A 27,694-nucleotide genomic window follows, 5' to 3' on the forward strand; every position below is an offset into this window, starting at 1 on the left:
GGACTGCATGTAAAATTAGGGAAATATATATACAGAGTTATTTTTCTGTTACATATCTGCAGGATAGAAAAGTCTGTTCTTAAAAAATATTCGTTTGGCGTTTCCATATGGCTGGGTATATAATGGAGATAGTGACATCTCACAGTTCTTTTTCTGCAAGCCTCGTTGATATTTAAAGCACCCAAGGAATGTTTGTAGACATAGTTTGCAGCTAAAATCTGACCTTCGTATTTATCTCGTCGCTTTGTTTGGGCTGTTGAGGATTTACTCTCCCTTTGTAGTTTGGCTCAACAAATTAAATCTTACTCTGGTGCAGTGCTGTTGTACAGCAGTCCTCTGACATCTAGTGGAGAATTCTGTAACTTTGTGTGGTTTGTTGGTGTGACTGAAATGAGTCCAATATGGTTTTGTAGATTTAAATAATTTTTAAAAATGTAGACTTGTACACCAAAGTAAATCTGTGATTTTTACTTTGAGGGAAGGTACACGATACTGGTCTGAAGTTACAGAGAAACGTCTTGTACTTCTGTTTGTATTTTTTTTGTTATTTTGATGCAACAAATTTGATGCTTTGTTGATCTAGCTTGGATAAAAGTTTCTTGCATCTGTTGTATCTCGTTTAATATGTGTGCTCACCTTTGTAGAGAGAAGACCTAACCTCTCCAGGTGCTTCGTAGTAACCATGGCCTTTTCAAGGCTCCAAGTGATCCTTATTGACTTTTAACAGTTGGTTAGTGTTGCACTTGGTTGAGTTAATCACTTCTTTGTTTCAGGCAGCTGATCCTGATACTGGAACTCTACAATCCCAATGATGTCTACGACTACTTAAGACATATTGCACTGACTCTCTGCTCCGATAAAGTTTCAGAAGTTCGGTGGATCTCCTTCAAACTGGTAGGGGATTTAGTTCACTTACTGGAAGGACAGGAGGAATATTATTCTTGAGAGGGATATCTGAAATTGCTTATTTTTATAGCCTCGGGAGTTACTGTCTGTAGGCAGAAGTTACTGACCTTTTGAACTTGCTCGGTTTTGATACACGTGGTTAAAAAGTAAACTGTATAAAATACATTGAGTTGTCTGACTTCTGCATATCTTAAAGCCTTCCTCATTTGGCTGTATGTCAGTGACAAATGTTTTTAACTGGATAGAAACCAGGAAATAAGACTATTCAGAAGAACTTTCCCTGAATTCTACTTTTAGAAACAGACATCCAAAAAACACCAAAAAATCTGACCTTTCCTCAAAGTTTGTTTAATCTATGGAGTTCACAATAATGCCATCATCCTGTAGATGAATGAGTAGAAAGATTCCTTGTTTGTGGAACTGTGGATAAAGGCATTATTTTAATGGTTGTTTTATTTTAGTGGTTTTTGTTTAACTTGAACACCTTCTTATGCTTTCTCTACAGAAGGCTTTTCTCCAAAATAAATGTAATAATTCATTAAATTCTTCAGGCAGAGCTGGTTATACTGTATATGTTTGTTGTGTCTTTGTAGGGTTCAAATACAGTAATGCCTTTTCCTGAAGGCTAAAATTTAAATCTCCTTTCTTCCTTTGCTTCACAGGTTGTAGCAATACTGCAGAAGTTCTATGCAAATAATGCAAGTGCACTGGGACTAAATTTCATTAATGAACTTGTAGTGCGGTTTCGTCACTGTTCCAAGTGGGTTGGAAGACAAGCTTTTGCCTTCATTTGTCAGGTTGGAGCGTTCTTTCTCTGTGGGTCTAGATACATTTAATTTGGAGCCAGTTTGAGAATTTTCAGTAATGTAGGCAAAACTGAAATTTTGACTCGAGAATTTTTTTTAGTGATTCTGTGGGCAGGGCTGCTGTCAGCAGTAGCAAATGGCTATCCAGGTTTGAAGCCCTGGTCCATTTTGTGCTACGCCACCTGCTGTTACAGCTGATCCTTGTTCCCTTCTGGCATCCTAGTAGCCAAGTTAGGAAGTAAATATATAAACTTATAAAATGTGATAAACATTTTGAAATACCTATGTTGACATGCTGGGATAAGGGTTTACAAGATCCCTTTGAGCTGCCAGATGCCAGGAACTACTTTGTTTGCTTTATTTTCATGCCTCCCACCCGTCACACTTCAGCCCCCTACAAAGGTTTGCTCTAATAAGGATGGAGAAGAAAGGGAAGTGGGTTTAATAATGAAAGGCAAAGGAGTGATGACAGGCAAGAGAGCAGTATTTCCTAAAATATAGCTGAAATTAAGTTATCTGCCCTTGTTGGGTCATCTTCAGCATGCAAAATGCGTTTTTAGAATGTTTTTCAAAGGTTGTACTGCAATATAAGGTGTGTTTATTCAAATTTAAACTCTATCTTTTCTAAATGATCAGAAAAAATTAAGGACAAGATAGAAAGGAATGGCAAATACTGTAATTTTAACATAAGTCTTGCTTTCTCATGTTCTGTCTTTATCCTCCTGTAGGCTGTGGTGGAAGAAGAATGTATGCCTGTTGACCAATTTGTTGAACACTTACTCCCCAGTCTTTTAAGTCTTGCTTCAGATCCTGTGCCAAACGTAAGGGTTCTGCTCGCCAAGGCTCTAAGGCAGACCTTATTGGAGAAAGGTGTGGTCTTTAAGAACTAATGTCTTACAAATGCTGTCCTTCATCTGCCAGTGCAGTTCTTTATAAATTGGCTCACTTGACTAGTAAAGGCCTGTTTGGTTCTGCTTATACTGAAAACACAGTTGTATGTTGTAATCTGGGATACTGTATTTAAATTCAGATTGAGGGATCTAGATTTAGAAATGCGTAATATAGTGGGTGTTCTGTCTTAGAATAACTGTTCACCATCATCATCCCTGAAGGGCCTGAAACTGACGTGGATAGTATGTCCGACGTAATAATGCTTCATCCACTAGAGGGCAGCCACATACCTGTTTATAGCAGGAAGTAATGCAATTACTGCATGTTGCTGCCTATGTTTGTATTTGGTATCTGTAGTGCTTATGGCAAATAGATTTTTATTGGGAAATTTTAAGTATCACCTTAGATTGTATTGTTTTGTTTCAAAACTTTATTTAAGTCATCTTTGTGGTCCTTCAAATGAAATTTCACTCCTCTTTCTGCAAATTTTGGCTTTGTTGTTTTGTCTAAAGCTAACAATTGTAGTAGGAAATTGTAGCGGCGCACAAAATTACATTATTTCCTGTATTATAATTCCTTAGAAAACAAAACTGTCTTTTCTGAGTTAAAGTATGGAGAGTGTTCTGTGAAACGCTGTACAAAGGCAGCTTCCTGAGCTTGTTTTTCCTTGTTGGCATGTTTCCATTTAGGGCTTATCAAAAATAATTTATATTTATAAATACTTATGTACCTTATAAGATGAGTAAAACGCAGCATATTTCTTTCTCTGACAGTTTCCTTAGCTTGCTGTAGCTTCTCTAAGAAGCTCATAAATTGGATGAGCTATCCCAGATGTTTTTGGCATCCTCTGTATTTAGGCGCTGTGCATGCCCTATAGTTTTAAAAAAAAGTTTAATTTCTTCTTTTGGCTTTGATTAAAATTGTCTTTTTCTCACCTTATTCTAGCTTATTTTAAAAGTGTTGGCAATCCTCATCTAGAAGCTGCAGAGGAGACCATTCTAGCTCTGCAATCTGACAGAGATCAAGATGTGTCCTTCTTTGCTACCATAAAACTAAAACAAAACAACATGGACAATACTCCCATTGAAAAACAAAACTAATGTGTTCTTCTGCAATAGCCCCGGACGCCAAAATGGTTATTTGCACAACATTCATGGTTAGTATGAATAAGGTGAACAAATAAGAAAATCAAGTTTTTAGCACAAAGTGACAAAACAGCTAGAAAGGGCCTATTAAGAAATGCCATACTCTTTATTTCATGACCACCTTTCATCTACAGATGTTTCTACATTTGTCTGATATGCATGAGCAATTTATTTCTTTTCCTAAATGTGGGTGGTAACTCTGATCTTACCTGCAGTTCAGTATTGTATGTAAATTCTTACACGTACTCAGTGTTTCAGTGTAATTGAAATTTCTTTTTTAACAAAACAGTTCCTGTAGTAGTCTGCTATAAGCTTCTAATGTTTCTTAAATCTTTTTTTGATTATAGCAAACTTACATACAGATATTTTCCTCATTTGTTATTGTAGCTTTTGTATCATTTCAAATATTGTGTTTTATTTTATCTGAAAGAAGTGTATGTATGTGAATAGCTCTTAAATTTCAACAAAAAAGGATGAAGAATTTAATTCTGTATCAGTAGGGAAAAAAGTTCAATCATTTCATTTTATAAAGTAGTTACTCTGCTAGAGCTAAGGCATGACTCGTTTTTACTTAACGTGATAATTTTCAAAGCACAGAGTTTGACATTCTTTGCATATCGTGACTTTTCTATTTTATTTCTAAACTGTACTCCTACGGGTGTTAACACTGTCTGTTACCATTACTGCTGGTGCTGGTTAGTTGTAGATAGAACATTAATTTTCCAAACTGAATATTACTCTTTCTGCTCTGGTGAAGGTCCCTTCAACTAAAGGATTCAGTTCCTTCAGCGTGTGCTATTCCTTTAGAAGGGTATTACAGTTTTACAGACTTAAGCTTTTTTACAGGTCTCTTTCATTCCTACTTCATTTGAAAAGCACCTTTTAACTGGTCCAACATTCAGATCCTCATCAGTCTGTTAATTTGTTTGTAAGACACAAAGGATATCTAAATTTTGGAGAAACTTCAAGTAATAAGTGTTCAGAAGGAAGGTGTTAATGCAGTTTATAACTTCTGTTGATTGTATGGTCAGGGTTGGGGCAGACAACAAATGGAGGCTATTGAGATCTATAAGCTTACATGGGACATGCCTTCTGTGTATTTAGATGGCTGTTTCAGAAGAAGGATGGAGTGAGTATACAGGTAGAGCAAAATTCTGTTAATGAAATTTGAGGGCTTCAGACTATTTGCAAAATTACAAAACTAATACATTTTGGTGGATCCTGTTTTCTGTCATGTCCCAAACCTATAGTTAGAATGGGGCTTGAAAAAAAATGGCTTTGTTACTCCCTTTGTATTTTGGATTGGTCCTTCGTCCTGTTCAAAAACTAATGATTACTAAAGAAATGTTTTTATGTAACGATAGTTACTTTCTCAGTGAACACAATTTATCATAAATAGGCCTGTGGAAATATTTCTTTCCCCTTATTTCACTGTTATTACTAGTGAGTAGTTCAAGTGGGTGAAGATTTTTGCAGAAATAACTTTTTTCTTCTTCTTCTTTTGTTTTAAATCTGGCTTGTCTGTGATAGAGCAAGTAGGTTCCTCAGTTGGGCCCTGTACTTTCTGAGGGTTCAGTTATGCTGAAAAATTGAATGTTTGTCTAACTAGTCTTGTATTATAATGTACAGTATTTGTATTAAATTGTTTCCTTGTGAGCTCACAAAATGCTTTTGGAAGCTAAAGGCAGAAATGTACCACTGTTATCACTGCTCTTACAGTAAACAGTATGAACTCTGTAAATTCTGCAACATTCTACGTTTAATTTTTTACAATTTTTTATAATTTAAAATGGTTCTTCACTACAGACTTTTTATGATTGCAATTTCTTAACAAAAAGACCCCTCAAGTTAATTTTTTCTAGTTCTAATATCTTTTTCTAATGCTGGCATTATACTAGTATTTTCTAACAGTTCAAATTTTCTAAGGCCTTTCTGACAAGGTTTTACTTCTGTTTTTCTATTATCAGTTCATTAAATTTCTCAGCACTGATCAAATTTTTTAAGTGTGTGTGTATATGTAAGTATGTTTGAAATGTATATATACTAGATACTTCGAACATTAACCCAACCCAGGTTTCTGTTTGTCAGATAATCTTTTAATAATTACCTTTTCTTGCAATAATCCACTGGAAAACACAAGCTTTTGTATGATTTAGTGTGTTTGGTTAGTATTCATTAAGGATTTTTAATTAGAATATTTGTAAACAATAAGCCACCAGCTATAGAAGTTCACTAAAAGGCTAAACAAAATTGTTTGTTTTTAACAACATTTGGTACCTCTCTAGCTCCAGAAATCATGTCCATTTCAAATGATAAGATTTCAGTAGAGCATTTAAAAACTTGTTTAAACTCTACAGTTGCATGCACTAATGGAGGGCGCCATAGTTTTGGGGTATGTCGTTTGTTTTTTTTTTTCTAGGCAATGTGCAGGTCTGTTAAAAACAGGTTTAACCTTTACCAGGTTTGCCTTTTTGTTTTAATTTTATACTAGAAGTGATTTCAGCATGACTAAAGACCGCACTTTATGTCTTGTAATAGACAAATGTATGCAATGATGAGTAAAGCTGTGTGTTAACATACAATTCTCTGGGTTGTTTAAATTATGCAAAAATATGTATTTTAAAAGCCAGATGGAGCAAAGTTAGGTAGCTGATCCACTCTCACAAAAGCAGTAAGAATATCACTTCAAAGCATTTCTAGCTAAGGAACATGAGAATAACGTTAGTGGGTGCAATATTGCTTGAATGCTATAGGGAATTATCAAGCACTTGTAATCCAAAGCATGTTAGTCATGTTGCTTAGAACTCGAATTCACTGGTATCTTATGTATGATGTACACTTGGCATCTGTGAGGATGCTGCCCTAGTGGCAGTTGTGACTGTACACAGTGTTGTTTAGAACCCAATTAAATGAGGACGCTCTGGAAGTGTCATTCATTTGTCAGAATAGAGAATCTATGTAACTTTGTATTTATCTCAATAAATTCTGTGACTGTTTTATAAATCAACGTGTAGTAACTTGCTTTTGTTACAAGTGGGGTGTGAACGTGTTCTTTTGGTTAGTGAAGCTTCTCCCTAGCAAAAATACACTGGTTTCTTACACCAGGGTTGAGTGTGGAATCCATCATACTGATGATGGGAGGGAGAGGGTGGATGAGGGAATGAGTAATCAACACCTGGCTGGTTGGTTTTTCCTTTCATATCAGAGTCTTCTGTTTCTTCTGCTGCTGCAGTTGTCCTTTTGTTCCTTTCAGACATTGACTGGCTGCTCCACCCTGTGCTTTGCAACTTCTGCCAAGTGCTGCAAAAGGATATACGGCCTTTCTTTCTTTTTCTTTGCACGATGCAAAAGTGGGAGGAATAAACAGCCCCCTCTACCTCCTAGTAAAGCCTACCCACACACTTAGAGGTAGGACATAAGACCCCTGTGTCACAAACTTGAAAGACAAATGGAACAGCCATATGCTCTTTTTATGACACATCAAACTAAACACGTATATTGTGTCCTAAAATTGAACAAAGAAAACAGGAACATAACATATGGACAGCTTGGGTATTTACTGGAGTTACTGTCTTGTCTACTGCTTTCCTTTCAAGTGCCTGAAAGGTACCTGCAAGGTATGGCTACCTGAAGGGAGGTTGCAGCAAGGTGGGTTTTGGTCTCTTGTCTCAGGTGACAAGTGGTAGGATGCAAGGAAACCCTCAAGTTGCACCAGAGGAGGTTAAATTAGACATCAGAAAGAATTTATTCATGGAAAGCGTGGCCAGGTATTGGAACGGGCTGCCCAGGAAGGTGGTGGGGTCACCATTCCTAGAGGTATTTAAGAGATGTGTGGATGTGGCACTTAGGGACACAGCTTAGTGGTGGACTTGTAGTGTCAGGTGATGGTTGGTTTGATCATCTTACGGGTCTTTTCTAACCTAAATGATTCTGTGATTCTAAGTAAGTTTGTGTCATCCTAGTGAAAATCAAAAAGTGGTCAAGAACAAAGAAATCCTTCTGTAATCATCCTGGTGCGTTACTTTGTCATGTTCCCGGCTGTGTTCATCCAGGCTCTTCCATCACACAAGGAGGTTGTTCTTCTGTGATGTCACTTGGTGCTGCTTGGATACTCTAATGTGCTAACGATATACAGGGGGTCTATCCTCAATGGCATGGAGCGTTCTGATGATAAGGGGAGTGCCTAGGGAAGGGAGGAATTACGACTGGGTGTAGACCCTGTCCTTATAATAGCAACTTTTTGTAAGAGAAAAGTCTTATAAACTTCTCCTAGTCACAAATGACTTGATGACCATGTCTTCCTTGCCTCCAGAGACTTTTGGTGTCCGCCTCTGTCTGGCTGAAACTAATGAGATGTTTTCACTGCCTCAGTGCCAGAATGACTTGACTCTGAAGAAGCTTAAGTCCCATTTAGAATTATTGACTGGGATCCCCCTTCATTTCCAGCGGCTTCAATACCTGGATGAAAGTGAGAACGTGTAACCTCAGGTTTATGGAGGTTTTTCATTGTGTCTCTACCTGTTAGTTAGAGCTATGTGTAAGTCCTGGGTGAAGGTCAGAGTTTTTTCCTCTTTTTTGCTGTACTGCAGTTGGAATTCAGCTCTTGACTTAACTTTGCTTCCTACTGCTGAGGGATAACAGTCTAACCAACAGGGTCTTCTTAGGAGATTAGAAATTGCAAAAACTGACCTCTAAACTCCTGTTTAGCCTTGTCAGTAGCCAACACCAATACCTGGCTGATTTACCTCAGCCTGGCATAGCTCTAGCAAGGCTCTGACTAACTTCACAGTTGGAGTTGTGTGGAACAGTGTTTGTGCCCACTGCATCAGATTGCATGTCGTTGGAGAACTTAGTTTTGGAGATTGCAAGCAGAAAGCTTATTTTAGAATGAAGACACCCTGTGTGCATGGATACACTCAAGTATTTTCTCCTGTGGTTTTGGTACTTACGTGTTAACTGTAGCTGTCTGCGCGTTACAACCATATTATCCCAACAGCACTATATTCTAACCTTTTCCAGGCTGGGAGTATGTCTGTGTTTTTTCAGAGTTCTAGCACAGTGGGACCTAAGGTGTCCTTGATGCGTTATGACAGCAATGACAGCAAAATCAGACAACATGGACATCGCTAAAAAGAATTCAGTCACTTTTTTTTAAGCTGGTCATTGCCATCTTCTCTGAGGATATATTGACTTACTTTTATTGTGTTACTCCCTACAGTGGATCTGCTAGATGATTCTACATTTAAGGACAATGATATTGTCCGTGGTGGAACAATTACAATGCGTATCTGGAGACAAGATGGCTGGGGGCATCTTGTGGCAGCTGCTGCGAAAGGAGACACTGTGAAGGTTGATTCCATTACTTTGGTGAACGAGTGGGGTGTGCTGTCTGCAGAAGTGCTGAAAGCATATTGCTGAAGGTCTTAAGTGCTTTTATAAAGCAAGAGTTCATAGAGAAAATAGTGGGGAAGTCTTTAAAGGAAGAGACAAAAATTAGGTTCGTTGTGCTTCTTCTAACAGTGAACAGTGAAAACTAATAATCAAGGATCAGGAGCCATTCTGCATTCCTTGCACTTCACCTGCTGCAAGCTTACAAACCATCTTGATTTTGCAATACTGTCAAGTCTGATTAGTAAAACAGCTTTTTTTTTTTGTGGAACAAATCATTTCTGTGGTGCTTTTATAGAGGGCATGCTGCTTTCTTGGTTTAGGGCTGAAATGTTGTCTCAGCAGAAACACAAGGTACTCTGATTTGTACTGTAAAACTTCAGGCCCGAACAGATGTGATCATGAAATATCCTTTGGTGCCTTTCATAAAGAACCATTATCTCTGCCCTGGCCAAATTCCAGCTTGGCTAATTACATTCTGTTCCTCTGCATTTCCCCATCCATTGCAAATGGATACCACAGGGTTCTTCACTTCCTATCGTTAACTGTTGTGTAGTGTTGCGGTTCGTTGGTAAGCAGCTGTTCTGCCTCATGCCACAAATGGTTTGCATTTTGCTGTTGGATGAAGTGTTGCTTTTTTTTTTCCCATGTTTTGAGTTCCCTGTGTATTAGTGTAGAGCAGGAAGCACAAAGGTGTGCCACAAAGCCAATAGTCTCCTTTGAAATAAAAGATGTATTGGAGACAAAAAAAAAAAAAATGAAGAAAACTGTACAGCTGCTCTACTAATGTGCTTCCACTTACTAGATGAGGAAACCATGGTGCACTGTGGAAGATGTAGTCCAATGTGTAAATGACTTCTCAGGAAGAACAGCAGCATAGCAGCATGAGGCAACTGAAAATTGTTTCGAAGAGGCCTCTCAGCAACACTTAAAGCCAAACACATCAGTTCTAAACAAAACAAACAAAAAAAAAAATCACAAACCTCCTTCTGGGAAATACGATACAGGACTGTGTCCTGAAGTAGTCTGAGTTGTCTGCTGGAATTAAGGCCCGAAGTCTTGCTTAGATCCTAAGGACCTTGTGCTTACATGGCCAATGGTGTGTTCTTCCCCCAAAAGCTTGGAATCTGGTCAGTCTCCAACAAATTTAAGAGAGGGACAGGGACTGCAGAGAGATACGGGTTTGATAAGATTTTGTGGAGCTCAGTATCTATATAGAAAAGGAAGACCCAAATTTAATGTTCCAAGGGATGGCTGTGAATAAATGTCATTAGATATTATTCTGCCTTATCTTGATTCTCCAATATAAAACAAGCAGGTATTATTTAGGTGATCATAAAATGATTTATGCAGTGTGCTAGCATACCTTATGTGCAGATATGAGACTATAAAGAATCAGGTTACGCTTTTGAAAGAGGCTAAAAGGTTTCTGTTTATTCTGCAGCTGGCCCATCTGGGAGTTACAGAGGATTTTCCTGGCAACACACCATATGCAGAAATACTGGGACCAGAGCAGAAAAAGGAATGGGTAGCGCACCGAGCTTTTGTGGCACTGTTTGTTGCCAGCCACAGAGGTCATGTTAAAACTGCCACGTTTCTCCTGAGACATGGTAATGTTGTTAGATAGAATGATTCTTCTCTGGCTGTACCTGCACAGCATACCACACCTTCCTGCTTACCAAGATCATAAAATTTTACCCAAATCATCTTGCATATTTTGTATTTGAGGTAGGGAATGTATTAAGCCCATCAGTCCCGATGTAGACGTTAAAACAATGAAAACTGTTTTTGCTTGTAATGAGTTTGCTCTTAAAGTAGGTAAGTTCATAATGCGAAACAGGAATTATGTTTTTTTACTTCCCTCCTTTTGAGTAACATTTATTTCTTGTTTGTTTTTTTAGTATCTAGAAATGTTCGTTTTTTATCAGTCCCATGCAATGTTTTATCAGTCATATAAGAAATAATAGAAATACACAGAAATACAGGAAGAGTTGCAACCTCTAGTTCTATAGCTCTGACACTTGAGTTTTTTGTTGTTTTGCAACTTGCCTTTTCCCAGGAATCTGCATTTGTGCAATGGGCAGTCCTTTCCGTCAGTTATCTCCTTTTTGTGAGCCTCGTCACACTCGGACTATGTGTGTCTCTTTGCAGGTGCGGATGTGCATTCCAAAACCCCGCTAGGAAGGACCGCTCTTCACGTAGCTGCTGTCATGGGCCGCTGTGACTGCATTGAGCTGCTCCTTAGCTGTGGGGCACAAGCCCTTGACCCAGATAGCGAGGGACAAACGGCAGTGAGCCTCGCCCGCCTGTGGGGCCAGCAGCAGAGCGAGCGCACGATGGTACGCTTCCAGTGGCGGAGGAAGTCAGCTGCTGCTGTGCTGCCCTCCAGCTCCGAGAGTCAGGCCGTGCAGCAGACGTCTGGCCACCCGTCCTAAAATACATATGGCCTATCTTGATTCTGGCAGATTTCAAGGGACAGTGACTTTCTCAAAGACACACTTCAAATATAGGTCACTAGGTGGGGTTTGTAGGGTATAGTTATGAAATAGGGTCATGTACTGGTGATGCTGCAGCGAAGATGACAGCTAGCTTGACAGCACCGCTCGCAAACACGCTCTTAATTTATAGGTTAAATTTTTATAAAATTGTTCCGTAGCCAAACCGGTCATTTGGTTAATAACAGCTTGTAGGAGAGCTTGAGGCTGTCTACAAGTTCTTTGGAGTGCTCCTTGCTAAGGTAGTTTCCTAATAGTTGGCAACAGACCAGGGTGATGTAGTGTAACGGGTATTTCAGGGGATTGGAAATCCCTAGATCTTTAATTCACTTCTAGCCCTGACTGGCTTTATTGCCTCTAGCAGATCAGTTAAGGGTTGTTTTGTAAATAGGGCAGTTGGCCTGTCATGGGAGGGTGCAGGCAAAGTTAATGTGCATGGAAGTGGCTAATTATGATTGCTCAGAGTCAGAATTGGTGCTTTCTTAGAACCTCCAAAATCTTAAGCCTCAGGAACTTGAAGACTGGAATTTCTTCAAGTCAGTGACTTGCTGTCCATCTGCTTTCAAGTATCCCATGTTCTGTAGATGCTTAAGTAAAAATACAGCTCATGGTCTTGTTACATCTCTATGATAAGTAAAAGGAAGCTGAGCTTCTGCTCTGTTTCTTGAGGGCTTATTAGTGTCTCAGTGCTCCATCTTCAGCAGTTTCCATTGTTTTGCTTAGAGAGGCTTGGATGGATTTTTTTTATTTTTTTTCCTTGAAGAGCTCAGCACTTGACTTTCACTTATCCATAGAAGGGGCAGTTCTCAGTGGGACAAGCACTTATAAGAACTTGGCCTGCTGCTTTTTTTTTTTGCTCGCAAAGCCCAGCGCACAGCCCGAAGACTCTGCAAATAACTAACAAGTTGGTTTTGGTTCCTTGTGGCAGAGTTGTGTTTTTTTTTTTTTTTTTTTTTTTTTTTTGACTTCGGTGCCCTGCCACTGGACTATGTGCTGAACCAGGAACGGAGACAGAGCAATGAAAGCGATGGATTCAACTTCTAGAGTAACCTAGGAAAAAATTACACGTTTACTGCAGCTTTCTTTTTTGAACTAAAAGGGCTTTGGGGTGGTGGCTGTGCCTTTTTGTTGGTATTGCTTTCCTTGAGTTTAAAAGGCTGCAGCCGCGAGGGAAAGCAAGCCCGTGGCTGCTCTCTGCCGTGCCTGGGGTCGCACAACGCCTGCAGAGCGAAACCGCCGCAGCGGCCGGCAGAGGGAGCCCGGGCACCGGGCACCTGGGGCTGCGCCTCCCGCTGCTGCTTGCCGGAGCAGCGGCCCCGTGTTCCTTCCCGCTTGGCGTTTGTTCGCAGTCCAGCTCTTAAGTTTAAGATGACAAATATCAAAGAATATCCGAGTTGGGACGGACCCACAAGGATCATCGAGTTCAGCTCCTGGGTCCCCAAAGGACCACCCAAAAATCAGACCGTGTGTCTGAGAGCGTTGTCCAAATGCTGCTTGAACTCCGGCAGGCGCGGTCCCGTGACCACTTCCATTAATTCCTTATTTTAATAAAGTCGTAAAGCAAGGTTCGGAACTTCAGGCTGTGCCAAGTACTGCTTTGGAAGGCGGTTCCTGTGGGAGGCCGTGCGGCGATGCTTATACGTGCTGACATCAATCGGAACAAACGAATGCAGACTTCCCGCTGCGTGAGGGGAAACTCGCAGGGTATCATCTAAAGGAAATTCACTTAAATGGGTCTTATGTTGATTACTAATTCTATGTGATTCAAATATATGGTTGATAAATAACTGCTTAGGAGAATGACGAGATCACAATTTCTATCAGAGTGACCAGTAGACAAGATACAAACAATGCTGTTTCTGGTGTTTTGCTGAGTGTTTGAATATTGCAAGCAGGATTATAGAGAAAAGTCTATAGAATTCCTTTATTCTTTTTTTTTTCTGTTGTCTGTCTAGACTGTGTAATCCGTACCCAAGCTTCTAGAAACGGGGAGAGGTTTTGTAGTTGCTTTTAGACGTTATGCAGCATGCCGCATAATTCTAGGAAAAAACAGCCACAGAATGTCAGACAGAGAGAACTGGGTGACCTCAGGAGAAGGATGCCAGAAATGGTAGAAAATTGTTAGTATATGATCACGTAGTGAGGGACAAATAGCAAGTACTTTTTACTGGTAGCTGGAGATTCACCCTTTGGAAGGAACAGAACAGAAGTCTGTTTTGACACATGCATTGTGTCTGGGAAATGGGAATGCACCAGTCCAAAATTGTACTGGGGCAAGTTGGAAGAGAGCGAATGGCTGGGCAAGTCCAGCACTGGAGTAGTGCGTGCAGTTCTTATTCAAGAAAGGTGAATTCAAGCTAGAAGAGACCCCTAAATCAACCAGGGGAAAGGAGAGTTTCTCCTCCTGAGAGGGCTGGGGCAGTGTTAGGGCAGAGCCAACAACAACAACAAAAAACATGCAAGAGATAATATTACTCATTATCTGAGATGACAAATGCTTGGGAGATTTAAAATAATAAAAACAAAAGATATTTATACTGAAGGGAACTGCTGGGATAGTAAGACCAGAAATCAGAATGCATTTTGTAGCTCTTGGTCTGGTGGAGCAGGACAGAGAGACCCAACCAAATGTGTGTGCCTTAGGAATGCTGCTGTGTGTTCGAGTGCTCTGGCGCGCTGTTTGGACTGGGTGGCTGCATTGTTAGATGCTGATTTTATTTGTCGCAACGCTGTGTTTGCTCAAAGCTTCTATTCCAAAGATGTAGATTAAGCAAATAATATTGTCTGTCTCAAAGGAAGCAGCTACGCTATAGTGTGCAGCAGAAACAGGGAGACTGAAGTGGGGCTGTTGAAGAGACTGAGGCTCTGAATTCTGAAACACATACTCAGTTCTGCAAGTACTTCATAGATGAGCTTGAGAATTTGAGTTCTGATTTATATAGTATCAGGAACTCTTGTGAATGTTAAGTTTCTGTATTGTACTGATGCACAAAAGCCTGCTTCTAGAAGAGAAGCTGTAATAACCTGTTCAAAGAAAGGAAACAAATAGACAAGAAACAAAAGGGTTGTGTATTTTGCGTGGCAGTCATTGCTTTCTCTTCTCCATGCTACAGCAGAGGGAAAGGATCAGTCTCCAGAAGACTTTAGTGAGGATTCGTTAATGAGCTTTGGGATCCTCACACGAAGGAACAGGGAGGTCATTATGAAGAAGAAAAGGCATCAAAAATGCCTTGAGTCTAATTAGGCCCAAGGCAGGACAAATGTCACAACTGTCTCCTAATATTAAGAAAACCAAAGCAACTCTTTTGGAAGGACTGTGATTCCCCTGGATGCAAAAGGCAGTAAGTTAAATAAAGATGACAAGCGCAGCAATAATTCATCACACTTTCTTACCATTATCAGCTTCCCTCTTTCCTTGCCTGGGCAGACCCCCGGTGTTGCTCACAGCCATCGTGATGGCTGCTGTTCCCCCAGAGCCCTGAGCAAGCTAATGCTCAGCAAGCCTGAAACAGTGACTACTGCTACTTAGAAACAGGCACCCTAGCCAGGGACGGCCTTGGATGTCTATATAATTTCAAACATCATTGAAACGTTCCCCAAATGCTTCCCCTTTCTCCAGAAATGTTTCCAGCTTTACATGAGTTACATCCCAAACTTGCTTATGTTTACTTTGTTCCTTTGAGCTCCTTGTAGATGGCTGCTGCAGAAGAGAAAGGCCTGTGCTGTTGCCACAAGTGATGCGCTAAGAGGACATGCCTACTGGTGAATGGATGCACCTACGAAGGAGCAGTACTGCAGTGCCTGTGTTGCAGCCTCAATTTTGAGGCACCTTGCTGCTTTGTATCCCGAGGCTGTCAGGTGAATGATGTCTCGCTGTGTAATGGGGTGGATCACACTCATTTGGTCAAGAGCTGTGCTTTGCTTTAGGCAGCAGGCAATTATCTCCCTCTGCTCCCAGTTCATAGCCCTGAAACCTCCTTGGTGTTAAAGTTCCTTTCAAGGAAGACAGAGGCCACTTATTTTAAAATCTGTCCTCCACTGATGGAACTTCCATACTTGTATTGGTATGGGTCCCTCTAGACTCAAGCAACACCTGGGTAGAGTTAGTGTGCTCATGTGTGGTATTAACACTCCTGGAAGCCTAATGCCACTGTTGATCTAGTCTTACTTGCAAAATATCACCTACAGCGGACCTCCCTACGGAGGCTGGATACTGAATCTTGAGAGCAAAAACCTGTGATTACTTTGGCATTGCACAAAGAATTTGTCAGCTCAGTGAAATTTTAAATAGAAAAAAGAGTAAGCTTGTTGTTATACCTGTTCCAAATTTATCTATAGACAACAGTAATGCGGAACGCTGTGGCAATCATGACGTTCATTTCTCAAAGTGAATCAAATGAATAGAAATTGTTAAAAGCTAGAGTACAATATAGCATATAAAACCCAACAGACATCAGGAAACTCGTACTGATTGGACTCTTAGATGTTGTTTTCCTCATGCTTGGGAAAGAGAATTGTAGTCAGCTTGCAATCTCCCTGACATTGTTCGTGGAGGAAGCAGACAAAAGTACCAATGAAATAGAAGGCCTGCAATTTAGTTAATTTTATGCAAAACACAATCAGCATTCAGACTGGGAGTTACCGAGCAGAAATGTATTGATAGAGAAACCAAAATATTCTCTGTGCCTAAATGGTGAAATATTAAAATAAAATCTCAAGGAGACTCCCGGAGCTCATGTAACTGGAGGCCAGAGAAGATGCAAAGGTGCAAAGCTGAAATCTGACACTGCCAAAGTCATCAGGAGTTCAGTGAGGTCATGACTTAATCCCTGATACCTTAGGCCATGCATCTACATGGTATGAATCCGGGCAGCACTGGTGTGACAGAACCTTGTTATCAGTAACAACAAAGAGAAGAAAACTTTTTAGGAGAGTGATTAGATGATTTAGAAGTTATTGCTCATAAAAATGTTTTTAAAGGATCCATTCTAAGGAGGTAGCAGGGGGGAAAAGAGCAGTAAGGAGGATGGTAAAGGACAGAGAAATGGAAAGAACTGCAGGTCGGCTGGGGAAGGTAATTATGAAGGGGACAGTTATGCAAAGATCTGTTTCTAGTCTTGGAGACCTGAATTGCTGATGGTGGACACTGAGGTTTCGTCTTTCATTTTACTTCCCATTTTAGCATTACAGTTAACTAAGTGGACACCAAATTTTTGTACAGAATAATGTACACTTCTCTTTCCCAAACTTTGTGCATCTCACTGTAATTTTTTAATTAATCAGTCTTTGTGCCTCTAACGTCTGAAGGTTCCAGTCCAGTATGCATAGTCCCTCTCTGTAGCACCTCTGCCTGTAGCAGAACCTATGTATGAATGCTTTTTCTGCCTTCAATTTTTCAATTTGCAGTGTTCCTTGCATTTTAACCACTAGCTGCATTCAAAGACGACCAGAAGTTGGTTGTGAACTCTGTCTGAGGATCATGTTGACCATTAATATTTAGAAAGGATAGTGGTTTACACAGGGGAGCCAAAAGCTATAAGCTTTCTAGTACGCTTTCAACATCTAGCATGCTTCCAATACCGTTTAGGTTGGTTTAATGCCTAACCTACATTGCAATTGAGGTTAGTGCTTTGGTTTTCTTTCAAGTTCCAGTTCCCCATATGCTGTTCTGTTTGCAAGATTTTCTTGACATAACTGTCTGGTATGGTTTGCTGGTGTTTTGCTAGGATTCCTGTGTGTTCAGAAGCTAATAGAGGAACTGTCAACTTGAAGGCCCATCTTAAAATATGGCCCTACTGGCTTGGGATAAGAAACACAGAGATTGCTTGTCCAAGCTTCTTCCGTGGAATTCATGACACTATTTCAATTCCTTTAGTTTCCAGTAACCAAACAATTATTGGGGTCAAGCAGAAGTCAAGGTATAAAGATTCATCACTATGAGCTTCCTTACTTATAAGCTGGGCCATATGTTAGAGGAATGATCTGGGCTATAGCAGTTGTCTTCCATCTCTTGATGAGTGTTAGTATGCATAATTCAAATGTACATGTGTTTGAATTCCAGCTTATATTGATTGAATTGCTCTATGATAATAAACAGGATAAATAAATCAGATGGAAGTAAAAGCATTGATGTGCTCTATGGTGATGGGGGGGATTAAATTCAGTGCTGTGACCTTGAGCAGGATGTAATTTCAAAAGTGCCTCAAATATGATGATGACATAAAATAAGGCTAAGGAAGCAGGAGGGGCAGAAGGACAGGGGACAGAGGAACAAAACAAACTCATTCAAAATGATTTGGATTTATTAGGATTACAGGCTGATAAGTGGCTTATGCAGTTTATTGTTGGGAAGTGTAAGGTAACGAGGCCAGGGACCGCAGGTAATCAGACTCCAGTCAGAGTGGGAGCAACGTGGAATACAGATCAGAGCACGGCAAAAAGGGCATGCGCGGCACTGGGGGAAGTCGTTTCTAAGGTGAATAGCTGTCTTGATGCTTCTTTTCTTACAAAGCTCAGCTCTACAGCTGTGCTTGCTGCATGACTGAGAAACTGCTGGCCGTGCTAAAGAAGCTTCTGTTCAGCCTTGTCAACACATGAGCTCGCTTGTAAATGAGAGATGGGTTTGAAACGCTCTTTCTCTTTGAGGATCTCCAAATACAGTTGTACCTTGTTCTGGGAGCCAAGTAAGTAAAGCAAAGAGGAAGATGGAGGGAATATAGCCGTGTCAGCATGAATTAGAGTAACAGAGTCAGGCCTTGTCTGGTAGTGTAAAAGCAGCCAGTAATGCTTTCATGCTGGTTTGGCCAGGAAAATTTTCTCCAAGGGCTATGAGACGGGTGCCTGCTAATTGCAGGTGAGTAGAGGAGAATCTAGCTTTTGATGTTATAGGAAAAGTGAACTGCAACCAAGATGCTTAATAGTTGATCACACCGACTTTAGAAAAACAGAAAAAATGTAGTTTCGGACCAATGAGCACCTTGCTGGGCAATAGTAAAGCGAAGAGAAATTGGTGAATCTTTCCTGTGGTTGCTAATCTGGAGGCAGATTCCATGGTTTTGAAAGTACTTGTGTTATTCTGGTTTCCTTTCCTTATCTTTAGTTCTAACATCTGTCTTCATCTTAAAATGTTTCTTTTGTCTCCTAAATTGCAAGCTTTATATTTTTCTCACTTGTGGCCACATAGCTTTTGAAACGCAATTAAAGGCAGAAATAATAAACGTCTGCATTGAAGTCTATTGATGTCCTCACAGCTTTCTTCATTCTGTTAGATAACATATTACCCACTCTTGTTTAAAAGTGCTTTCTCAGATTTGACCCATATCTCTAACCATCATTTTTACACTTAACACCTAGAGCACATCAGTAGCATATAGAACTCTCTCTTTAAGTCCTCCTTGCTTGATGCTCTGTTAGATGGAAATTCATTATTTTCATCATTTAGAACGGTTATGTTTGCAGTAGTTGACTAAGGCAGTGAGGAGCTACAGGGAAGACTGAACTGGGAAGAACAGAAGCTAAGGCAAGTCATGAATGATAACTTAATCACAAATTCCAGTGCTTATGTCATATCAGAATTGAGCCATGAATGTAGAGTGGTGAAGGATTACTTGGGGAGATAAGAGATGGTATTTTTCCTTTTCTGAGTCTCTTCAGGCTTTTGTGGCCTCTAAATAACATCCTGTCCCGTTCAGTGTCCCTGTCTGGGATACCAGAAGCATACCGGATGAGCTCTAATGTGCATTCCACACCCATCCAGAGAAGTACATCTTCCTGTGATTCCTTACATTGTTGTTATAGTAATGAAAGAATGGTGGCCTCTGTGTATTTATGCTTCCCGTTTCTTTTATCCATTGGTTCTCCACAGCAAATGGCCAGTGTTAGAATCTGCATCCTTGGAGTTCTGTTGTCGGTTTGGGCTGTCATCACACGCTTAGCTAATACCCTCTAGTAATTTTCTTATTCACATGCACACTTAATGTCCTTAGTCATTAGACTGAAAAACGTTAGCCTTGTCATAGTTAGTGACTGGAAGCAGAAAAGTCCATTTAGTTCTCAGGGGAATGAATTCTAATTTTCTGCTTGTCAGAAAGTGACATTTTACATATTTTTCTCTTTTTTTTTTTTTCCCCCACCAGTTTAGTGCTAAATTTAAATGTGTGTGTCATAGGAATAGACTTTTTGTCTGTGCTAGACAACCCAAAAGACTTGGCAGGAATCCAACGTATGAGACTCTTGACCAATAGCTACTGCTAGAGCTCATTTCATGCACTGAAGAGAATGGGAGGTGAGAGTGAAAAGTTAGAAATAAGAGGTCATTGCAGAGGGCACATTAACATTGCATGTCAGAATGCATATTTTTCCCCCTGGAAAATATGGATGAAAAGCAGCTCATCTGGAATAAAATATCCAATGAAGAAACAAATTATGCTCATCAAGCAGGCTTATACTAATATTTGTCATTAAGAAGTGACACCTTCCATGTAATGTCACAAACTACTGGGAGCCTTTGAAAAGTGTACTGCTTTGAAGGCAACTTGTCTGCAGATATTGAGTTCACTGTTCTATGAAAGGAAAATAACTTGTGTCTTGAAAAATGGATGGCATTTATGGCAAAGAGAAATAATCCTCCCACAGATTACAGCTGTTCTTTGCATTGTGCTGGTGGTCTTATCAGTGGATATTTTATAAGTGTTTTTTTTTTATACATTTCCATAAAGCTGTTTTGAGGAGGACATTGTGTGCTGGGAGCTGGATGTATTTTAAGGAAGAGACGCCACTACAAAGAACTTAGAGTCTAAATTGAAAAGATGGATGAAGTGAAAATAAGGGATGGTTATTTTGCTTTTTACAGATGGGAACTGAAGCAGAAGAGAGTGACTGTTGTGGCCAAAGTCACACTAGGAGTTCATGGAATTGCATCCTGATCTTTGAAGTCCAATTCCAGTATCTTTACCGTATATTGTCTTTCTGTTCCCTTGCTGCTGAATGTAGGTTTGATATGCACATGTGTAACGAGCCAAACATGTTCTGCATATGTTTAGCCATATTCTGACCTTAGGAACATGAAGCAAGCTTTTCCTGATATAGTTAGGAGTGCTTTCATGAGTGGGCTTAACCCAAGGAGTGCAAAATAGTATTGGCATTTAGTTTAGGAAACATCTCATGGGCTTTTGATGGAATTGGTGGCACTTTTCTTTTTTGTTAGTGTTGTGATAATTTATAGATTACAGGTAACAATGCCTGTGTAATAATCAGAGATTCAGATAAAATCCAGAGATGGTTTCTGAATCTACACAAACACTTCCAAATCCATTGCGTGTGAGGGAAGTCAATTCCTCAGTGTTCTGACTGATTTTTCCATTCTCCTTACTTAGGAAATATGTATTTTCTGTGCAGTTCTTTGGGCATGATTTATATATTATAATACATGACAAATATATGCGTGCAGAGTTAGAAGGGATAATGAAGAAAAGTAGTTGATGAAATTGAATTATGCATAGTAAAATTGTAATTTTATAGAGAAGTTTGTGGTCATTAAGAGAGAATGAAGCTTGCTTGTTTACTTCATGTTGTGAGAGACCTGAGCTGGAACTACGCTCTTACATGCTTTAATACTTTATGATGTCTCACTGTAATTAGAAATTCTTTTCTAACTTTTTATTTGGGCCTATCCTGAAGCAGTGTACCCTGCCCTGCACTCTCTTCTTAATAACTTCCTATCCTTTTATGCTATTCTGGACCTGTAGGCAGTAGGTCAACTGTTATCAAGGCTTCATTTAAGGAGCGTTTGTGATTAAACATGGCTGGAAATCTATTCTCTGCAGTTTGGACAGATATGGCCCTGCCTGCAAGTAACAGCTTGATTACAGGACCCTGGGAGCCAGCTGAAGTCTACATTCAGAGCTCTTTCTTAGAAGCACGGACTCGGGGAGGCTCACGATGGAAGTCCACCTCTGCCAGATAGTAGGTCCGATATATTTTATGTCAGGTATCCAAAAGTCACCAGGTTTAGGTGAGAGTAGAAAAACAACCTCTTGGAACCTAAGCTATTGGACAAACTCTGTAAACTGGATGTCACCTCACCATCTGGGGATCATTCAGTAGGCACTGATGAGGCAATAGTGTGTACTTATCCACTTATTCTACATTAAAAATTTTGAAAATCACCAGTAGAGAGCCCCTTTTCAACACAGCAAGAGATTTGGCTCACTGGATACAATGACCCTTTCTCATATGTGGATGCTTTTGTTATACCATGAGCACTGTCTGCATGTGCATTATAGCTCCAAAACAACCCTAGCAATACTGCCAAATACACACATGAAATGAATATAAAATACATTCCAAATAATTGCAGTATTTATGTAATTTTGCCTTCAATGTTTCATGAAGCCTTATCAGATTTTTAACTCCAGCAGAACCAGTAAGCTGATAGGTGTACACAGCAGTGCAGAGTGAGGCAGAACCAGCCTGGTAATGCCTGTCATTATTGACAGTGACTGATTAGCAATGACTCCAAGGGTATAAATGAAAGGAGAATTAAAAGCAGACTTAGGGAATCCTTTTTCTTTCTTGAGTCCTTTAAGCACAATACTGCACAAGTACAACTGAACACAAAGAACCTGTTTTGTTCTGAGCTGTGATGAGAGCTGTTGAAATTGGTCTTTTCTCATTTACATACAAGTCAAATGATTAAGGGCATAGCTCCTAGGACAACAAACATCAGTAGTGCTCCCTGAGAGCAGCACCACTGCTGCACACACTCTCACTTCTCCTGTGACAGAAGCAGCACAGCCAGCCTGGTTTCTCAGGATTTGGGGTTAAGCAAAAAGGGCTATTTTGTTGTTGCTAGCAATTTGTTGTTGCGCAGAAGTAACAACAGCCAGAAAGGAAATGAGGTGGGGGACATCTGTCTGCTCAAGTGAAGGAATAACCAGCGTCCCTCCCCACTTTCTCTCCACCCTGAGAGCCCTGTAACACTGGCACTACTTGGTAACTATCTTGGCTTCTGCTAAGAGAAAGTAAATGTGTGGGGTTTGTTCATTAAGCAAGTGTTATGCTAAGATGGAAGCTGCACTGCACATAATGGGGAGCACAAGAAATTACTATAGGTTTCATTTAAATAAAAAGGATATGGCTGTGCTCTCGCAATAAGATCATAATGGCTGCTTAGTTTTTCCAGACAAGGACTGTAGCTTGCTGTGTTTTTTTTTGGGCTCTTGTTTTGTTTTTGTTTTCACTCCAGTTTTTAAGGATGAGAATGTTGTGTCTGACACATGTCAGCAAGCAAAGGAGAATCACTAGCTTAGCTGGGTTCGTCTTGCTCCCCTATGAGGAATAAAAGCGTTAACTGTCTCTCACTTCAGGAGGAGAAGGGGGAGTGTTTTCAGCCTGCGAGAAGTGAGAAGGCATTGCCAGGTTTAGGTCAGGCTGGAGCAGGGGGCTGTGTGGCACTCTCAGCAGGACAGATTAGCTGGGTGTCACACGGCAGCCTGGAGGCATCATGCGGAAAAGGCAAGAGACAGAAGCGTGTGTGCGCATGCAGGGTGTGGGGGGTGAAGGCTGCCATGTCTTGTTTTGGTGCAAGGCTGTTCCCTACAACAATGATCCTTCTGGAAAGCAGACTCGGAAGATGGTTTGAATAAAGAGCCTTTGTCAAAGAAGCAGAGAAAGAAAATGGCCACTTCTACAGTTCCTGCATTAGAGCTACTTACAATGCCGTTGTCTGAGCTGTTAAAAACATTACTTAACAGGGCTCCTGAGCGGTCATGTTTAATCCTGATCTGGTGTCTACAAGGCCTGATCCCGCAGTCAATTGCACCCAGTGAAGCTGGAGCCATATATCTGTAAAGGACTGGGGGAAGACAAAGGATTCTTTCTGTTCTGTTTATTTCTACATGGTTGCATCTATTTTTATGCTTTTAAGTTCTTAGGTTTATTTCAATCACAGCTTTTTCAGTGAATCATATGAAGCATGGCAGGGGAAATATGAGGTTAAGTGCCAAATTCAAAGCTGAGTCAAATGGGTAACATACACACCCTGGGACTACAAGGTGTAGTTTACTTTAATAAAAACACATCATATTGAGTCATCATTTCAGACTTCAATATAGCTGTGTATCTGTCGCGTACCTGTCACCAAAACAGGCTGTATAAGATTATCAAATAATAAAGAAACAGTAGAGCTTAGAATAGAGACCTGGTTGGCTGGCTCACAATAAAATTCATAAAAATGTATCTCCATTATTATTGTTCATTTCCTAGCTTATTGATACAATTCCTTCTCTCCATTCCAAAACAGTTAAATGAATAGATACAAACTTGACAGTTCCTAAAATTGTAGCTTGCCTCATTATTGCAACGCGTGCAATGACCATAGGTTTAAAGATCTTTTAAGACTGAGTGAATTCAGACCAAGCCCTAACAACTTCAGTTGAGTAAACTTAGTTTTTGCCTGTGCCCGATCTAAAGTTTGGGAAAGGCATCCAAGTATTCAAAGGTTTTGATGCCACAGGGCATTAGATATGCTTCACTATGGTTTGTATTGCAACACAGAAAATGCCTGAGGAACATGTATGGAACCCTGAGACGCTGTTTTCTGGGTCTTACAAAGACATTGGAAAGTGGGACCAGAAGGAATTTCAAATGATCTTTCCTTGTAGCCCTCTGCCTGAGCTTATACCTCAATCATGTAATAGCTTTTTGTGGATTATTTAAGGAGTAAATCTAGTATTTGAAATTCTGCTATTTATTATTGTTCATTTTAAATTGTGGAGAAATGAAGCAAGAAATTGGATAGAGTTTTCTTAGTTTGTTACCAGGAAACGCAGAACTTTTATATAATTTTTACTGAAATGAAAAAAGAAATTCACCACTCTTGGGTGAAAAATGATTACCTTTTTCTCAGCTATCCTTGAAATCCTTAGCTTTTTGTTACTGATGCAAGTCAGGAGTAATAAACTTAAAAGATATAAAAGATATGACAGGTAATTATCCTCAGAGATACTCTGTAAAAAAAGCTATTTTAATGTATTGTACCATAATGTACCTAGCATGCTGTAAAATGTAACCTCTATCATGCATTTCCAAAGAGTAGGAAGTCTGCTTATTCTAAGCTCTTTTTTTTTTCAGATGCTCTCATCTCTTACAAAAGAAAAAAAAAAAGGCACCAAGAAGTAACAATCAGCCTTTGATCTATAATTTCCTGTGCTGTTGCTAAACACAGTGAATTTTTTGTACTTGTAGAAGATTTACTCAGGTTGTGTAATGTTACTTTTGAGATCAATGTACTGATTTAAGAATAAATAAATCATTAAAGGCTGGAAAAATCTTACACTGGGGATCAGACATAATGATGCTTTTTGCTAACCTGCCTTAGAACCTTTTGAAGCTGCAGTGTTCTGAAGAATACATTGCTTTGTGTGTCCAGCCTGAACTTTGTACGCTATGGTAAATACAGCTGCATCTGTTTAAATGAATAGGAATTAAAATTAACCTGCCGTGTTTACTTTTATGTCTGATTCCATCTGATCCTTCTTCTCTGAACATCTGGTGAGCTGCCTCCCCGAATGCTGAGATGCTGTCCATAAGATAGTGTGTGACGGCCAGCTGAAGCTGTGGCAGTTCGTGGATGGAGGAGAGGAAAAGACAAGTGCTTCACAACTCTCTTCATGAATACAACTCCCAGCTTCTCTGCAAACCTTGTGCTAGGTAGGTGACCAGTGGCTTGCCACCACTGAATGGTTTTAAATGTTTCATACTCTGTAAGGGCCTGTAAAACCCAGTGCTTGGACTCATAAGCACGTCTTTAAAGGTGTCAACGTCAAAGTCTTTACATTGAGATTAAACACAACCCAGTGGTACTGTTCACATTATATCAGAGAATTTACCAAGAGAAACCGTAATGAAAATAAGCCCACCACTGAGACAGACAAGAAAGAGTTGTCTTTTAATTTCTTTGACCTGTTTTCTGTGTAACAGAGCAAGTGTTGATGTGTGAGCAGCCTGAAACCCTAAGGTCAAAAATATCTCCAAATCATCTGACTTGGACAATGGACATCGGACTTGGACAATTTGGCAATGTCCATTTCCCGTGTTGTGTTTCACTGGTGCAACATGAATCAGATTTTAGCAATTTCTGTGCTGTTTTTGCAAAGTTTCTGGTTTTGTTTTGAGTATTGCTTTACTGCTGGTCTTTTCCGTGTCTGACAGAGTAGACTGGACTGGTAAAGTTTTTTTCACTGGATCTGATCAATTTCACAGCACAACAGTATCATTTTCCAGAACAGTTCAATTTATGATACTATAGTCCTATGAAATGGTTTGACATGCTTTCAACTAGTTAAATAACAACTTGATGGGATGTGAAAACCACAGGAGTCAGGATGGGGGTAACAGTCAGCAAACGGGCCTTATCTGTCTTGCTACACAGACACGTATGGTTGCAAGGGGAACTAAATACAACACATTAAGGAACATAATGCAAGGAGTGACCTGGACTGGGCTTCACATGGGAGTAGAGATTTTGGTCTGGTTGATAATGACTGTGTTTGGCTAGTATTTGTTGCTTTGGGACTTTATAGAATGCGGAAGAAACCACAAAGAATCCTTCACTAAAGGAAATGATGTGTGTGAATGCCCTAGATCTCCAAAAAGGGAAAAAAAAAATTCCACCTCTCCTGTTTTGCAAGGCAAACAATCTCAGAACAAAAGTTACTTCAGGCTGACAGAACAGCCACAGTGGGAACAGGAGACAGTAATTTCTAAACAAATTTAGGACTGTAGTAGGTATCCATTAGGGTAGTCAGAGCATGTACCTTTGTAGCAATGTCTCATGTAGAATAGCAATTAGAGTCATTCTCTAAGTGGCCACATTTTACAGCAGCTAAATCAATTGGCCGTCCACATGCTGTGTCTGCTTTTCATTTTGCATGTCTCAAGACTTACAGCAACATTTCTATGGTGACTGCAATTTGACCAGTGCTACTTACACAGAATCACTATTTTACTATCATATGATCAAAAATCTTTACTCTCTGCTGCAAATGCATTTTAAATAAATTCAAATCTTTCAAATCTGAGCTCCCTGTAAAATATCTTGTATTAATTGAATTATAAACAGCAAGTGCCAGTTCTAAAAACACAGAAAAGAACACATGGTGAAGTTTTTTTTTTGCCACCCAATTATGTTGTTGATAAAGCAAGCAAGTGGTTATGAGAAAGATCACTCTGATTTCATAGTTATTCAACTTAAATGCAATTGTCATTTAAGACTCTACTATTATTTCATCGCACTCCCAGAAAGGTAAAACCAAGCAAAAATCCACAGTAGCAAAAACGTGTGGCTGACCTGCTTTAATGTCTTGCTGTGGTGATTATGTATCAAATACACAATTTTTTTTGCATATGCAATTCTGAAAGTGTACTCCACAGTTTCTCTCTAAAAACAGCCTGTTACAAAGAACTAGTTTAACTGAAAACAATAGTCAAAAGATAAGATGGTCTCAGTTCTCTGAAAAATTTGAGTCAACTATGGAGGAATTGATAAGTCACTTTGTTAATATGAACCATAGGCCACCAAAAACATTATAAATGACTACACCAAATGAAGCTTACACTGAAGCACAGAAGACATCTAAATACACTATCATCCTGTTTTCAAATTCTGGTGAAAAATAAAGCACATAACTTTTTATATATGTTTAGAAACATGTAATTCTGCTCTGACTTACATAGAAGCAGAGGCCTAAGACACTTATGTAGAATTACAATTGTCTTGACTTTTGCTGCATTTTTGAAGTGATTTAATTTTGTTTTGAAGCATTTTGCCAGTGTGTGCACTGAGTTCACTAACACTGTCCTGACCTTGGAGATAGTGTGATATTTTACAGTGTGCGGTGACACTTATGTGCCCAGCTTGGCTTCAATAAATAGGTTAATTTCCACAAATTAGATGCCAGGTTTGAAACATTACAAGGTGATTTAATAAACCTGTATCAGCGATTTGGATTCACAGCTGAGGCAGTTGACTGGGCAGTCCTTTGTCAGTTGCAAATCCAAACCA

At 39.8% G+C, this 27,694-nt stretch overlaps 2 protein-coding genes across 5 annotated transcripts in view; both read left to right on the top strand.

The window, feature by feature from the left end:
* Positions 1-6,754, top strand: part of LOC118248937 (serine/threonine-protein phosphatase 4 regulatory subunit 1-like) — a 24,380-nt gene extending 17,626 nt beyond the window's left edge. For 2 of the 4 annotated variants that reach the window (XM_035548411.2, XM_035548413.2), the window contains 4 exons: positions 774-894; positions 1,569-1,703; positions 2,441-2,582; positions 3,549-6,754. In XM_035548411.2, the coding sequence (XP_035404304.1) occupies positions 774-894; positions 1,569-1,703; positions 2,441-2,582; positions 3,549-3,703 (553 nt within the window). In that variant the 3' untranslated portion in view covers positions 3,704-6,754. The remainder of the gene's footprint in view (positions 1-773; positions 895-1,568; positions 1,704-2,440; positions 2,583-3,548) is intronic. The other 2 variants (XM_050713991.1, XM_050713992.1) reach the window with 1 other exon arrangement.
* A 1,281-nt stretch (positions 6,755-8,035) lies between these two features.
* Positions 8,036-25,750, top strand: ANKRD60 (ankyrin repeat domain 60). Its single transcript, XM_050713994.1, has 10 exons — positions 8,036-8,216; positions 8,967-9,097; positions 10,581-10,746; positions 11,288-11,475; positions 14,745-14,972; positions 15,315-15,489; positions 20,483-20,618; positions 21,456-21,594; positions 25,188-25,341; positions 25,612-25,750. The coding sequence occupies exons 1-5, from the start codon at positions 8,036-8,038 to the stop codon at positions 14,790-14,792; spliced, it is 714 nt and encodes a 237-aa protein (XP_050569951.1). The 3' UTR covers positions 14,793-14,972; positions 15,315-15,489; positions 20,483-20,618; positions 21,456-21,594; positions 25,188-25,341; positions 25,612-25,750.
* The last annotated feature ends 1,944 nt before the right edge of the window (positions 25,751-27,694 follow it).

Source organism: Cygnus atratus, chromosome 16 (genome assembly GCF_013377495.2).
Source record: "Cygnus atratus isolate AKBS03 ecotype Queensland, Australia chromosome 16, CAtr_DNAZoo_HiC_assembly, whole genome shotgun sequence".
NCBI lineage: Eukaryota > Metazoa > Chordata > Aves > Anseriformes > Anatidae > Cygnus > Cygnus atratus.

Coding starts and splice junctions, on each gene's coding strand:
- ANKRD60 (XM_050713994.1), top strand. CDS start 8,036: ATGACCATGTCTTCCTTGCCTCCAGAGACTTTTGGTGTCCGCCTCTGT. Junction 8,217..8,966: donor GCTTCAATACCTGGATGAAA/GTGAGAACGTGT, acceptor TACTCCCTACAG/TGGATCTGCTAGATGATTCT. Junction 11,476..14,744: donor AGCAGAGCGAGCGCACGATG/GTACGCTTCCAG, acceptor TCCATGCTACAG/CAGAGGGAAAGGATCAGTCT.